This window comes from Schistocerca serialis, chromosome 2 (assembly GCF_023864345.2).
Source record: "Schistocerca serialis cubense isolate TAMUIC-IGC-003099 chromosome 2, iqSchSeri2.2, whole genome shotgun sequence".
Classification (NCBI taxonomy): Eukaryota; Metazoa; Arthropoda; class Insecta; order Orthoptera; family Acrididae; genus Schistocerca; species Schistocerca serialis.
In genome coordinates this window covers 920555877-920572927 of record NC_064639.1, presented here as the reverse complement: position 1 = coordinate 920572927, position 17051 = coordinate 920555877, and the positions used below count along the sequence as shown (strand labels likewise).

General features: G+C 37.9%; 1 protein-coding gene across 1 annotated transcript in view; it reads right to left on the bottom strand.

Annotated features, from left to right (window-relative positions):
• Positions 1 to 17051, bottom strand: part of LOC126458288 (ubiquitin carboxyl-terminal hydrolase 7) — a 216205-nt gene that overhangs the window by 76668 nt on the left and 122486 nt on the right. The window contains exons 12-15 of the mRNA XM_050095228.1: positions 9796 to 9990; positions 7962 to 8183; positions 5610 to 5904; positions 3299 to 3515 (exon numbers count right to left, since the gene is read on the bottom strand). Of these exons, the coding sequence (XP_049951185.1) occupies positions 3299 to 3515; positions 5610 to 5904; positions 7962 to 8183; positions 9796 to 9990 (929 nt within the window). The remainder of the gene's footprint in view (positions 1 to 3298; positions 3516 to 5609; positions 5905 to 7961; positions 8184 to 9795; positions 9991 to 17051) is intronic.

Below are 17051 nucleotides of genomic sequence, written 5' to 3'. Positions count from 1 at the left end.
CACACACACACACAGTGCAGTTGCTGGCTGCTGAGGCCACACTCACATATGTGTTGCATGACTATGAATGCCCACAAAAGGTGCAAATTAAGATTCTGCAAATTCTGTACTTATCGAATAGGGCGGCAAACGTTTTTGCAAAACCAAATATTCCAATCAAAAAGCACACAACACCCAGCACATTTTTTAAACAGTCAATTTCAAAGCACTAAAGCAGACAGGTCTGCTTGTGTCTGTATGTGCGTGTGTGCGAGTGTATACCTGTCCTTTTTTCCCCCAAAGGTAAGTCTTTCTGCTCCCGGGATTGGAATGACTCCTTACCCTCTCCCTTAAAACCCACTTCCTTTCGTCTTCCCCTCTCCTTCCCTCTTTCCTGATGAGGCAACAGTGTGTTGCGAAAGCTTGAATTTAGTGTGTATGTTTGTGTGTCTATCGACCTGCCAGCGCTTTCGTTCGGTAAGTCACCTCATCTTTGTTTTTATATATATATATATATATATAATGGAAGGAAACATTCCACATGGGAAAAATTATATATAAAAACAAAGATGAGGTGACTTACCGAACAAAAGCGCTGGCAGGTCGATAGACACACAAACATACACACAAAATTCAAGCTTTCGCAACAAATTGTTGCCTCATCAGGAAAGAGGGAAGGAGAGGGGAAGACGAAAGGAAGTGGGTTTTAAAGGAGAGGGTAAGGAGTCATTCCAATCCCGGGAGCGGAAAGACTTACCTTAGGGGGAAAAAAGGACAGGTATACACTCGCACACACGCACATATCCATCCACACATACAGACACAAGCAGACATATTTAAAGACAAAGAGTTTGGGCAGAGATGTCATCTCTGCCCAAACTCTTTGTCTTTAAATATGTCTGCTTGTGTCTGTATGTGTGGATGGATATGTGCGTGTGTGCGAGTGTATACCTGTCCTTTTTTCCCCCTAAGGTAAGTCTTTCCGCTCCCGGGATTGGAATGACTCCTTACCCTCTCCTTTAAAACCCACTTCCTTTCGTCTTCCCCTCTCCTTCCCTCTTTCCTGATGAGGCAACAATTTGTTGCGAAAGCTTGAATTTTGTGTGTATGTTTGTGTGTCTATCGACCTGCCAGCGCTTTTTATATATATATATATATATATATATATATATATATATATATATATATATATATATATATATATAGTTATAATAGAGGGAAACATTCCACGTAGGAAATATATATCTAAAAACAAAGATGATGTGACTTACCAAATGAAAGTGCTGGCAGGTCGACAGACACACAAACAAACACAAACTTACACACAAAATTCAAGCTTTCGCAACAAACTGTTGCCTCATCAGGAAAGAGGGAAGGAGAGGGAAAGACGAAAGGATGTGGGTTTTAAGGGAGAGGGTAAGGAGTCATTCCAATCCCGGGAGCGGAAAGACTTACCTTAGGGGGAAAAAAGGACGGGTATACACTCGCACAAACACACATATCCATCCACACATATACAGACACAAGCAGATGTCTGCTTGTGTCTGTATATGTGTGGATGGATATGTGTGTTTGTGCGAGTGTATACCCGTCCTTTTTTCCCCCTAAGGTAAGTCTTTCCGCTCCCGGGATTGGAATGACTCCTTACCCTCTCCCTTAAAACCCACATCCTTTCGTCTTTCCCTCTCCTTCCCTCTTTCCTGATGAGGCAACAGTTTGTTGCGAAAGCTTGAATTTTGTGTGTAAGTTTGTGTTTGTTTGTGTGTCTGTCGACCTGCCAGCACTTTCATTTGGTAAGTCACATCATCTTTGTTTTTATATATATATATATATATATATATATATATATATATATATATATATATATATATATATATAGAGAGAGAGAGAGAGAGAGAGAGAGATAGGGGGGGGGGGGGGGGGAACAAAAGGCAAGAAGCATAATACGAACATCTTTTACTTGGTTATAGTGAGGACAATAATTTTATAACGCCTATGTTCACAACAGATTGGCATTTACCAAGGAAGAAACAGAAAAGAGTAGGTAAAGGTGGACTGCCAGGCATATAAACCCATGGTAGAGTATTCAAATGTGTAGAATACAAGCCGCCGTATTAAACCCCAGTGCTTGTAGTTTACTCCAGAGTGCATTAAGTCCAGCAAACAAACAAATGTTTTAGTCAACCCTTTTGAGTATGAGTAATTTTGTGTATCGTCCTTCTTACATTTAGACAGTAAAACTAAGATCTTTGATCCCTCAAACGAATGAAGTTATTAACAGAATGAGGACATTAAACTAGCTCCTGACTCACAGTTCCAGCAAGTCTGTACTTAACCAGGTTAACAAAGAGGAATACATCTAGCTACCCCCCCCCCCCCCCCAAAAAAAAAAAATATTCTACCCTTTGGAGCATCCATGGCAATCACACGTAAAAATAAAGGTTAAGGACAGATGCACAAGACTTCTAAAATTCCCTCGTGAAGAGAGAGATGGGGAACAGGAAAAATGAAGTGCATATGTCAAGGTTGTAAAGTGAAGTAAAAGTCTCACCAAATCTTAGAAGGTGAGACAAGGCTCAAGAAATTTTTAAGAAGTATTATTCCATCTTTTCCTCTGCTCTGGCACATTTTCCTTCCTTCTTTTGTTCTCCGTCTGATCCCTGGTAAATTATAAACATCCAAAAGGTGAAGTTATCCTAATGATTTGATTTGTGACATTTTGGCCCTCCTCCAATAGTTCCTGTTTTGTCTTTATCACAAACACTCCTATAGCAATTATTGTTTCTTATGACTTTCAACAATGACAAGTGCACAATTTTATTCTTTAGTGTCACACAATTTATTCTATGAGTGTTATGTGGTTAAATGCTACAGTTACTGACTGATTGTGGAGTGTGAAAAAGTAGTTGTGTCAATACCTGTGATTATTAAAAATTAAATCAGCATATAGCTCCAAGACCGGTGAATTAATATTTGGAGGAATGGTGCTGAGACTATGTGCCTGTGAAGGACTGCACGGGACAAAACTCTTAATGAGAATAATTTGAAGGGAAATGGGATGAAGATATGTTAGAACCATTCCTATGTAAAACCATATTGGTAAATAGTTTAATACTGAAAATTTGAATTGGGTAGGAGCGTTTAATAGATTAACTTTGTAATGCGTAACTAGTAACATAAATAATAGAAAACTGTAGAAATTCGAAAATTTTCCTGTAGAGAATTAAATAGGGTCATCAGAGTGCTGTCAGAAAAAAATTACAAACAATCTTTACATTTAGTGGTACTATAATTAAGTCACATAACATTAAATACATACTTAAAGTAGTCTTTACATGTTGGAAGTTCTGAATCTTCTCTTTCGTCTTTTTGAAAGACAATAATATCACCATCCATCAGTTCTTCAAGAACTTTCTCCAAAGGCTCATTGCAGTTTTCAATTTTTTCTACCATATTTGGTTTTATTTCTTCATATAATATTAGTTCTGTATCTGCAGGGAAGCCCGCCCTTTCATTCAACATTGGAATAAGTTCCTCTGCAAGAACAAAAATACTTCTCTTCAGTAACTGCAAACAGTTAACTCAAGCATATCATTCTATATTCAAGTACTGTCTGATGACTACAGATGAGAAAACAAAATTGTACCAGGAAACAGAGAAGAAAACATTTTCAGGAACCAACTGTCTCTTGCAATGATAAAGTTAGTTAAAATATTAATACAATGATCACCCCTTCCACCACCTGAAAACTACTATCCTCTCTGCAGACGCTACTGTCACACTTCTCTGATGTACACAAATCAAAAAAAGTTTTGCATCACCTCGGTTCCGATAGTTCTGGAACCTGTACACAAAATTTGAATAGAGATCAACATAAACATCACTTCTGCCCTTTTTATTGCTCATGAAAACCACACATTCCATGTTGTACTACCACACAGCAAGACCTTCTGAGGTGGTGGTCCAGACTGCTGCACACACCGGTACCTCTAATACCCAGCAGCACATCCTCTTGCATTGATGCATACCTTTATTCGTTGTGGCTTACTATCCACAAGTTCATCAAGGCACTGTTGGTTCAGATTGTCCCACTCCTCAACAGCGGTTCGGCGTAGATCCCTCGGAGTGGTTGGTGGGTCACGTCGTCAATAAACAGCACTTTTCAATCAATCCCAGGCATGTTCGACAGGGTTCATGTCTGAAGAACATGCTGGCCACTCTAGCCGAGAGATGATGTTTTTCTGCAGGAAGTCATTCACAAGTTGTGCACGAGGGGGGCGCGAATTTTATCGTCCACGATGACGAATGCCTCGCCAATATGCTGCTGATATTGTTGCACTATCGGTCGGAGGATGACATTCACATATTGTACAACTGTTACAGCGCCTTCCATGACGATCAGTAGTGTGCATTGGCTCCCCATAATGCCACCGTAAAACATCAGGGAACCTCCACCTGCACACACTGTGTCTACTAAGGCATTCAGTCTGACCGGGTTGCCTCCAAACACGTCTTCGACGATTATCTGGTTGAAGGCATATACGACACTCATCGGTGAAGAGAACATGATGCCAATCCTGAGCGGTCGATTTGGCATGTTCTTGGGCCCATCTGTATAGCGCTGCAGGGTGTCGTGGTTGCGAAGATGGACCTCGCCATGGACGTCGGGAGTGAAGTTGTACATCATGCACAGTTTGAGTCATAACATGACATCTTGTGGCTGCACGAAAAGCATTATTAAACATGGTGGCATTGCTGTCAGGGATCCTCCGAGCCATAATTAATAGGTATTGTTCATCCACTGCAGTAGTAGCCCTTGGGCGGCCTGAACGAGGCATGTCATCGACAGTTCCTGTCTCTCTCTGTATCTCCTCCATGTCCGAACAACATCACTTTGGTTCACTCCGAGAAGCCTGGACACTTCCCTTGTTGAGAGCCCTTCCTGGCACAAAGTAATAATGCGGACGTGATAGAACTGCGGTACCGACTATATATTGGCATCATATAGGCATGGTTGAACTACAGACAACACGAGCTGTATACCTCCTTCCTGGTGGAATGACGAACTGATTGGCTGTCGGACCCCCTCCATCTAATAGGCACTGCTCGTGCATGGTTGTTCACATCTTTGGGCGGGTTTAGTGACATCTCTGAATAGTCAAAGGGACTGTGTCTGTGATACAATATCCACAGTCAATGTCTATCTTCAGGAGTTCTGGAAACCAGGGTGAAGCAAAACTTTTTTGATGTGTATACTAAACAACACAATGATTTTCTTGGACTTCTATCCGTGGCTGCACCTAGCTTCTCTAGTTTGGCTAAAATCAATAAGATACTGGGATGTGGTTATTGGAGCCTACCTGTGAAACTTTGGACTTGGCATATGCACTTTATGTAAAACACCCTTTAACTTTCACCTGTTATAAACTACGACACAATATACAGCAGGTTAGCTTGAACATTGGAAATGCTACAGCATTCAAAATTCCTTGGAGTGCACTACAGTAATGTTTTAAATGTTGTTGTTGTACAAATAATAATTATAATTAAATAATTTTTGATAATACTGTTTGACAGAACAGCCAACAATGGAATACCAAAATATGATAACAGTTGTAATCAGAACTTACGGACTTTTGCTGCGACAGGCATGTAATGATGCCCACAGTAATGTATCCTCTTGTTTTTTGGATCATACAATTTGAAGAACAGCAGCACATCTGTGTCCTTGTCAAAAGGGGGAAGAGTCTGCAAACCAGAATCTGGAGGTACAACCTCCAAGAAAATATTCCAAGGATTCTGATTTTCAGCAACTTCCAATATAGGCTTGTGCAAGTCTGCTTCAACATCAATTAGCGTTGGCCTACAAGTTTGATTTGACCTGAATCCAAATGGCCACGGTCGTATTTGGTCAACTGGATACTTCTGCAAATACAATCAATTCAAATTAAATGAATTCTGTCATCACGTCCAATACGAGGACAATGTCTGCAATATCTATCTCTTCTATCATCACATGGATTTAACAATATTCATAAAAATTATTCAATAGTACATAAGCATTGTTTGGCATTCACAGTACTGTGAATAAATGTACCCCGTTTGTTATGCATAAATTAAGTCTTTCACAGGAGACGAAATTCTTGGTTCTGCTGAAACACACATACGAAAGTACAAGAAACCATTCCAGAAGTATCAGTTCCTTCCTCACAGAGGAAAGGACGGAAGATTGGGGAAAGTTAAAAAGAGCAAGTCACTCAGATCCCACGATGAGAGGGAACGCATCTGTTGTGAAGATCAGCAGAGACAAAGCTAATCAATATAATTTAAGAAAAAAAGGAAGGAGCAGTTGTCATTCAGCTTTCACCTTTTATCTAACTACAAGGGATTCCAAAAATTAACATCTGTGATAAACACAAACACAGGCATAAATTGTGGCTCAATATGCAAAATCATGTTAATAATGGTATATTGTATCCAGTTGAACTACTGAATTAGTAATAATGAAAACAGTTCAATTTTCTGCAAATAAATACTGATTCGATGATGATCAAGGTTTGCAATCAGTTGTCCATTATCATGCATGAAAGTTTATCTGGACAACTGCGAGACGCCTTCAGATTAACCATTGAAAGACTGATATCAGCTACATATATTGCATAATTTATGAACACTGTGTATGTGTTTCGACCAGGCTTCAAGGTCATAACCTCAATACTGACCACACCGTCAACACAATGGTATGTTTTTCGTGATAGAAAAACTTCAAGATTAAAATACTGACTAGCTAACCAATTTTCTTTCACTCGTATTTTAAATTATATCTAATTTGGAAAGATAATGTGTGAACAAAAATGATAACTATTACGAGTGTACAAATGCAGCTTCCTGTCAGAGTGATCTTTAGCTATGCTTTTCTGCTACATCATTTGATAAGTGGATGAAATGATTCTACATGAAGATATATGCAACAAATGACAACATGACACTCAGTGCATGTGCACTATTTGATTTCACTGCAGTGTTGTATTATTACCCGAACTTGCTGTCGACTGGAAGAGCTTCACCAGTCTGTGTGTACAAGCCATTTGTTGAATGTGCTTGTGAGTGACATTCTGCCCTACATGACTATTACAAAGCTAAGACATCATTGGTGAACAGTGATAAACATTCAGTGCTGTGTGCATAACCTTTATTGGATCCTTAAGCAAAATCATAAATAAAAATATGTTCCATCTTTGTAATCAAAGAATGGAAATTTATAGCGAACTGAACCCATTGCATTACCTCATGCTTGTGGAAAAACTGTATCAATGAAGATGGTATTTGGAGAGCTAGTTTCTTAATGATCTAAGCTTCTTGTCAGAAATGTGTGTAAATTTTAGACAATGATTAACAGAGGAACACAGATAGTATTCTTACTCATGTGGGTTTCGGAATGAACAAGCAAGTCAGTGAACCACAGATCTTCCTCCCGAAAGACTAAGTGTAACTTTCAAAACTGCATACCATTTCAGTACTTATACCTAGCACTTCACTTCACACATGCAAACAACTCTATGAAAGCCAATGAAATATACTAGAATCAGCATCATGTTTAAGGAGCAACACCAAAAGGCAATATAAGAACTGAAATTACTTTATTATTCTCATAACGCACAACATTGTACGTGGTGGTAGATGGCAATCTGTGGAAGCACGAAATGTCCATGTGAAGATCTACTGTCCTCCGTGGTACCTAGATACAAATCTATAAATGCAAAAAGTACCGTACGGTCAGTTTTATAAGGGGAGTTCAAAGTTCTTGGTCTCCATAACTTTGTATACTTGTGAGAGTTAAGGCTGTCAAAGATAATGGATTGGTCAAACTCCATCGTAGATTATTTTTTCTCTTCTTTCTTTCTTTTTATTATAACTATGCATATATTTTCTGCCATAATTTGTACATACTGAATATTTACACGATGACAAATTCTACTTACCATACTTTCTGCTAAGTGTTCTAGGAGTTCTTGAAGTGTCGTTTGTTTCCGTACCCTGAATATTCTATACTGTGCACGTTCAGGGTCGTATAAATCATTACCCTGATGGCCATCAAAGCTGTCCTCTAGCAGTACTTGAACAGACATGTATAGATGAGCTTCGTTCCTTTCCTTGCGGCGTATCTGTTCCATTCGTTTCTCTTCTTGTAACCTCTCCACTAGCTAACAAGATAACAGGGAGAAACAATAATAATATTTAAAACATGGCTACTAAAGATGACATCACATCCCAAATAAAATAAAAACCTAATACATACAAAAGTTCACAATAAGTAAGAACAGAATGTCATCTGTGACAAAGTTTCATTCAGGGATTAAATGATTGTTCATAGCCAGCTGAGCACATTACTGAAATGATGCAATACTTCTGTTGGGTCTCTCTCCTATTAGTCGTCAGATGAGTTTTCTCTGGTTCTTCAGAAAATATTTCTTTTTTGTATTGTGTGGCTGCAATCAGCCCAAACCAATTGTGCTCATCACATCAAAATTATTTTTGAAGCAGAATTTTGTGTGTCCATTCCATAGAGTGACTCCAAATTATTCTAGTGTGATATTTGTTTTCTTGACATGTATTAACAGGGACAGTAAGACTCTATGAACAGCCAATACTCCAGCAGTGACAGCACTGCTCTGGTCCATGCTAACTGCTACTGCCAAGTAAGCAGGACTATTGAATCACTGCTGGATTGCTGCTTATTCTTCACGTTTTACTGCGCCTGTTAATAAGTATCAATAAAACAAATATCATATTATACTAATTTGTTAGTGCTCTATCGAAAGGGCTCATAATTTCTGATTTAAGAAATAAACTTTGTTTGTAATAGGGGGGGGGGGAAAAAACGATGCTTTCTGTTGACACTGGGCATTGCATGATAAATGTGATGAGCAGTATATGACTACAGCACGACAATACAAAAACGAAATTGCAAAATCTGGTGAAACAGAGAAAATGCACCTGACAACTCCTATGAGGAGAGAAACAAGATCAGTTCTGTACGATAAACAAAATTAGAGAGACCTACAACACATTCAGTAAGAAAAGGAGGATAGACAACTATTCTGCTACATAGGAACACTACTTCTGCAATGTTCTGGCTGGAATCATCATGATGCAGATGATTATAAAACATGCAGCACAACCCCTATTGTCAGTTGAAGTGCCAGCCAGCAAATTAATGGCAAATCTACTGTTCAAACAAAAATTCAGTTCGACATATAAAAGGCACATAACAAATGTAACACCTGCAGATATTGTAGCCTTGCTAGTGGAAGAGCTTCAATAAACACTCGTCTGCAGAAACCACTATCAGACTAGTGGACACTGATTACACTTCATTATTAATTAAATATATTCTCCACACTTAAATTCTCACTGTCCGTAATTCCACACTAACTCTCGTGGCCTACATGCCAGATCAAACCATCACCTCAGCATAAAAGCAGTTTGTTTGGGTAAAGGCTGCTGACAAAGTTCTCATGTGGGATCTGGGCACCAATGAGGTTAATGGAGGGAGTAATTGTGCTGACCATGGGATGCAACCAGAGGCTCAGGTTCAACTCCAGAGTGTGCACAACTGAAATTGACAAATTCAAATTTTACCTATCAAACCTTTTGTCGCTTTTCTCGCTCCCTTGGATGCCTATACCCACAAGACACCCGTACAGATCCATACCAGATATGAAATCAAGCTATGTTTGGATATATTTAAAAGCACAGAAAACCACACAACATGATGACTAAGAATTTCATACAGCAGTGTGATGATATGCTTACCTCCTGAGGAATATCCTCTTCAGTCACTTCTTGTAACACGTTTTTTAATTCACTGTCACGAATGTAGACCAACATATATGCATTAGTACAGTGCTTCACTGTCATGTTCATGTCATCATCATGGCCTCCATAATTGTTGTCAATGGCTTCTGTTTTTGTGCAACGAGATACTACATCGTCATCGAACTTACACCACTGTAAAATACAAAAGTGGAACTCAGAATACTATTTTAATCAGAACAGTTGCAAACAGGAGGAAGAACAAGTTTCTCAATCCTAAATATATCTACATTGTAGGCTCATTGCCTGAAAGAAAATTCCATTAAATGAGATATTTGAGAAGGCACGAGGTTTATATCTACATATGCATGTGATGCCTCTAGGTCTTACAGAACAAAGTGCTATGAATGACGAGCACTGATTCATTAATACACATGCACTACATACACACACTTCAGCTACTCGGATGGAAAGGTTTTTCTTCCAGAGTGGGCACTGTGACAATTCTCTCTCTTAGGTGACACAATGTTAATATGTATATGCAAGCAGGTCCCTGGACATCAAATATGGGGACTGCAGCCAAAAACTGAATTAAAAAAAAAACTTACAATGAATATGTAGAAAACAACAAAGAACTGGTTTTATAACAATTATGACAAAGAACAGGCCTATAATGGGATGAAAGAGCCACATTTACTCTAAGAATTTAGTACTGTGCTTTGTACAGACATGTACAAAGTCATTATTACTGGTGAACTTTACATCTTTTCTCCTCCTACACAGTGGAGATTACTTGCATATGCACATTCCTGGATCATCCTTGTTGTTACGATGAGAAGGAGGAGGAGGAGGAGGAGGAGGAGGAGAAGAAGAAGCTGGATAGACTATCAAGCCCTTTATTGACTCCAAGAATCCTCCTCACTAGGTCCAACACACCAGCCAGGAGGAGGCATTTCAACAATCACGCTCAACTACATCCTGCACCAAAGGCTACCTGCTCTAACATTCAAAAATTAAAGATACATTGCCCTATACCCTCTTCATAACTCAATAAAATAACATTCCGTCAACAGTTTAACCTGTATAATACACTGGGCCAATTCCCAAGACAAATGATTAATTTCTTTGAAAGAAACCACTTGGTAGAAATATACACAATGCGGATCTATCCATTACTTCCAAATATTACACCAATTCATCATCAGAAATTTAATATCTTATCAATGGTTGAAATACGTTTTCAAGTACAAATATTATATATCAATGTTACTATCACTTTTTCCATCTGTAAAAATGGTCACTGATAAAGTGCTTCCAGGGATAAAATAGTTGGCTACTTGTGAACCACATACACAAAAAAAGGAGAGAGAGAGAGAGAGAGAGAGAGAGAGAGAGAGAGAATTCTAGTAGCTCAGTATTTACAATATTTACAACTCATGATATTGGAACCTTGCCACAGCACACATTTGTACACTACATTAAACCTAAACTGACTCTTCTGTTTCTACTCTTCTCTGTGTTTCCTTCTGTCCCCTCAAAATCCATATATTCTTACAGAACTTTTCATAGGTGACTGTTCACAGAAGTTAGACATTTTGAAAAAAGAATATTTGTGTGATTGGCTGTATAACTGTATGTTTATTCTCCATTGGTTTTATTACTGCAACCATCTTTTCAGACAAAAACGGTGTACATCAATGGATTAAAAATACCTTTTTGTCAAATATGAACCAACCAAATGCAGACCATAAATAACTGTCATAATAGCCTGTCTTAACACAGCCCATATAAATGTGCTGTGCTATGGCACATTTACAGCAATGCACACTACATTACTGTAATTATGCCAAGGCATGCCACATTAATAGGAACTGTGTTAAAAGACAGACTATTTATGACAGTTACATCCATTCTACATTTGGGTGGGTCATACCTGACAAAAATGTATTTATGATCCACTGATGTACACTGTTTTCACCTGTAAAGATGATTGTAATAATCAAAACCAGTAGAGAATAAACACAAAATTGTACAGCTGATGGCACAAATACGCTTTTTTCAAAATATATATTTCTATTTCTGTAGCCAAATGGTTTGCACTGTCACCTGTGATGCAGAAGAACCTGGGCTTGATTCCCAGTACTACATCAGATTTTTTTTCTGAGTTGGGGAGCCGTTGTATTATCAAATGAGGAGTTGCTTCAATAAAGAAAGTCAAATGGAGCGAGTGGCAAAATGCTGTCACACGTTCATAGATAGCTACTCTTACAGTCTTGTAGGCAGCAATTTGGCAGAAAGAATAGGCCTAAAGCCTAATCCTTGACCTCCTTTCATAACTCTTCCCACCACACCACCCTCTGGTGCACAACAAAGCTCCACCCACTCGTACTACACCCCCCCCCCCTCCCCCCCACCAATGTAAGCTAGTTTTCGATCCTCCTGAAACTGGCTCATCATAGATAGCTAAGAGCAGATACTACTTTCGTGTGATCCCGTCCTTACTCATCATTTCATCCAATTACAGCACTTTCATATTCTTGATTTTTCTATGCTATTTTATGCCATATTTATATTTTTCTCCAACCTCAATGGAATGCAAATACTAAAGTAATAGTTCCTTATACCACAAGGGAATTACAGAAACTGGTTGCGAGTGGACATCAATTTAAATCAATGGAGAAAACAGAAAATTTATGAAGGAGCGAGATTTCAACTTTCGCCTTTGATTTAAATCAATGCCTACTCGCAGCCTATGTCTGTAATCCCTTTGTGCCTTAACTATAGTAGCTGCTGGATCAAAATGGTGTCTACTCTTTTGGACATGTCTGAAAGAACAGGTGCCACATATACATTTACTTATGATTTTGAATGCTCTCTAAACCTTTGTTTCAAACCATGCAACTTTTTGGCAAGATATCATCATGCATAGGCAATATATCTCACTGCAGTAATAAAGGTACACAACCTTATTCCATACAAACCACTGACAACCATCATTTTCGTGCCAAAATTGCACACAATATTGATTCATTAAGCACCCACAGTGTGAGATATATTTGAATCTTAACATCATTTCCAACACCCCCCCCCCCCCCCCCCCCCCACACACACACACACACACACACACACACACAGAGTCTCCGGGTGCTGGAGCCCAAATCAGTCATCTGAGTTGGACTCCAGTGCCTGAATACAGTGGCCTTGTGTGCTAGTTATGAATGTGTGTGCGTTTTCTATTTTGGAAGTAGGACTTTGTCTGAAAGGTTAATATTCTGTCTTTTTTCACTGTGACTCAATGTGGGAGTAGCAGTCCATCCTTTCTATATTGTTGTACAAATGACTTTCACAACCAAAACATTATCAACCAAATGCCGCACCTGTCTATTTTCTTACTTTTTTGTTTCTATTCATCTACACCTATTATGGCAATTAAGACTAACATATATACTTAATAGTTTATTAAGTCAAAAGCTATTTTGTCAGAGAATTTAAAGAGAGAAACAATGACATCCAAAGATTATACCAGAATGGCAAAACTTTTGTGGTGGTCATCCTAAACACAGGACTTGTAAACAATTTCATTTAAGGGTATGGAAGATGCATATAAGCTGACTACTTGGTTACTGCTGTTTCCTTGCATTTGACAATTACCTCTTACAACTGCACTGTCATTCGAAACTACTGCCAAATGTCAAGAATACAAAATGTAGAGCAGTCACAAATCCAAAGACTGTTTTCAAAAACCACAGTGCTTTACAAGGCATGGTCCTATTGGTGCTGGTATATCATTGCCTTCCTCTGACCATTCAACTAACTTATCTGCCAGTTATAGGGGGTCCTACAGTAACATGGCCAGAAGTGAAATAATTGATAAGTGACAAACAAAAATCCTGGAATTGTATTAACAGAATCTTCCACTGGTTCTTGGTAAAACAACATTATAATAAATGAAAAGAACCAGATTGCTTTTGTTCTACAATATTGTAGAACAAAAGCAAACTGGTGCTTTTCATTTATCCTGGGATTGACTCGGGATCAAACCTGAAACCTCTGGATTTGTTGTCTGGCACTTTACCACTCAGCCACACTGTGAAGAATTACTGACAACAACAACAACGTTCTCTTAAGCGGACTACACATCAAGTGAAAGTACTTTTGGATCAAAAGAATATTTCCTGGTTATTCAGTACTCGTCAAATTCACCACAGCTGCAGGAATAAAATTCTGCATGCTATTCAAATCTTTGGTAAAGTACTGTTTAGATACTTTATTTGTACTACCAAGTGAAAGGTACAGTTGAGATGAAGAGACAAAGAAGCTTGGTTTGATTTATGTGGTCATAAGAAAATGAGCCCCAGGTAATTGTGTGCACAAAGATTATCATGTCAGCAGTGAATTTGTTTACTTATGCTCCTCATATTAAGAAAATATTCTGTTAGTATATACATCACTGGCACAATTCAAAGAAACAAGAACTTTTTCCTCTGTGGTCTCATGTCAAAATATGCTGCTGACTAGGTCAGATTCATTATTTTTCATCGTTGCTAAACAGTCACAAAAGTGTAAGCCTTTCAGTAAGTTCCTTCTCTTTTGCTACTGCAACAGAAGATTGTTCACACTCTACAGCCATTAAATAAACTGGATATAAAATATTCAGTGTCCCTCAAACACTGCGGCGAAAGACCTAAAAAGGTGGTCACTTATAGGATGGCTCAACTTGCTGCTGTGTTAAGAGTGACTGTTCTTGTTGGGGCTGCAGTCCAAATATCTGTTTCATGCAGCTCTCCATACCAGCCGATCCTGTGCAAATATCTCCTCATAATTAATTCAACCTATTTTCACTTGAATCTCTGTACTGTTACCAAATCTTGGTCCTCCCGACAATTTTTACTTCCATAATTTCCTCAGTTAGCAAATTCCTTTGGCTCAGGATAATTCTTATCAATTTATCGCTTCTTTTAGTCATACTGCACCATAAATTTCTTTTCTCCTCAGCTTGATAAAGTCCTCTATGTTAGTTATTCCTCTACCCATCTAATCTTCTTCATACCTATGTTGTGCCACATTTCAAAATATTCTTTCTATTGGTAATCTACATATTATATTCTCTCTGCTTTGGCCACAGTCAGTGATTTCTCTGCCCAAATAGCAAACTACTTCTATTAATTTAAGTGTCTCATTTCCTAATGTAATTCCTTCAGCATCATCCGGTTTAATTGGAATCATCTATCGTCTCTTTTTTAAGACACTGTCCATTTTGTTAAACTTTAACTTACAAATCCTCTACCATCTCTAACAGAATCACACTGTTGTTGGTAAATCGTAAAGAGTTGATTTATTGTTTGTGACCATTAATTATCTTTTCCAATTGCTCCTATGATTCCTGTATTAAGCCTGCTCATTGTACAGATTAAATTACATGGCTGTATGTTAAAATCCTGCCATGCACACTTCTCAAGTACCGCCTCCCTTTTTTTTTCAAGTCTTCCAACTCTTATAAATGCTATCTGGTATCTGTGCAAGTTTTAGATAATCAAATGCTTACTGCCTTCGATCCCTACTAAAATTAGAATGTCGGAGTGTGTGTTCCAGAAAACATTGCCAAAACATTTTTCTAAATATGCCAATGCTATAAATGTAGATTTACATTTTTTCCCAATCTATCTTCTATGATATCCCATAAGGTTATCCAGGACTGATGCTTATCTTTCTCCAGGTCAGCTTCTACCAGTTTCATTCTTCTACAGATCATTCAAGTTAGTGTTTCATAATCATGACTTATTAAATGGATGGTTTGGTAATATTCTCAACTGTCTTCTTGGGAATTATGATTATTACATTATTATTAGTCTCATATCTTACTTGCCAGGTGAAATATTTTTGTCATGTTTGGTTCTCCCGTGGATCTCAATAATTTTGACGGAATGTCTTGCTTTCACTTTAATGCTTCCAGTGCTCTTTCAAATTTTTCTCTTAGAATTGGATCCTCCATCTCATCTTCATGTTACTTCCTCTTATCTTTCAATAATATTCTCTTCTAGTTTCTTTCCTTTATACAGTTCTTCTAAACATTCTTTCCACTTTTCAACCCATTGTTCTCAGATTGGCTTGCCATCTGAGCTCTTTATGTTCATGAAACTACTGCTCCTTTTCCCTAATGCTTCTTTAATTTTCCTATATGTAACATCAAATTTTCCCTGCAGTCACGAACGAGTTTACAGCTTTTGTATTTCTTCTCTAGCCATTCCTCCTCTGTCACTTCGCACTCCCAGTGCATTTCATTTTTTATATGTATCTGTCTCCCCTTTTATGTGATGAATTTTTATATTATGTCATTTAACCAATCAAATTTAATGTCTACTGTTTTTTCCAAGGGCCTGTTCTCACATATCATTGCACTGGTCGAAGTTATTCACCAATTTTCTACTGTGCTTCTTTACCTATTTCAGTCGCCCATTGTCTGGAAATTCCTTTGAAACTATCAACATCCTCCGACAACTTACCCAGGCCCCGTCTCTACCACTTCCTATCTTTCTGGAATTACTTCAGTGATTTATCTGCAATTCATAACTAATATATTATGGTACATGTCTATAGCTGCTTCTGGAAATGTTTCATACTTCAAAAACTGGTTTCACTACATCTGTTTTACCATTATATAACCTATCTGAAACCTTTTAGTATCTTCGAGTCGCTTCTAGATATACAAACATCTAACAATCAGCTGCATGTGTTTGGACTTCTTTCCACTGCTTCACAAGGAAGCTTTTCTTCCAGGTTCACACTTGCACATAAATTTGAAGTATAAACATTTCATAATGTCAAACATAGTGACAACTTTGTCTGCAAAACATAAAGACCACCTGAAAAATCTGATCATAAAGATGGAAACTGAAAATTTTAACATCAAGTAATGAGACAGTCTGACATCATAAGAACATATAGAAGATAAAATGGAGACTAATATCGAAGCAACTGAAGTAGTTTAAGAATTTTATTAAGAGAAGCTTTCAAGTTTTCCAAAGTTTTCTTTCATTTGCTAAAACCTTAAATAAAGCATCTAAGATCTTTTGTATTTAAAATAAATCCCAACTTGTGCAGAGTTTAGTCCTTCGGACTTTGTTTAAAAAGCTGTATGCTAACAGTCCGACAACTTGCAACAGTTTTTTAAATATAAATAAAAATACAAACAGTTACAGACATACCAATATTTTCCTGGCAAAAACATGCAGGATGAAAAGATCAGGACACCACAA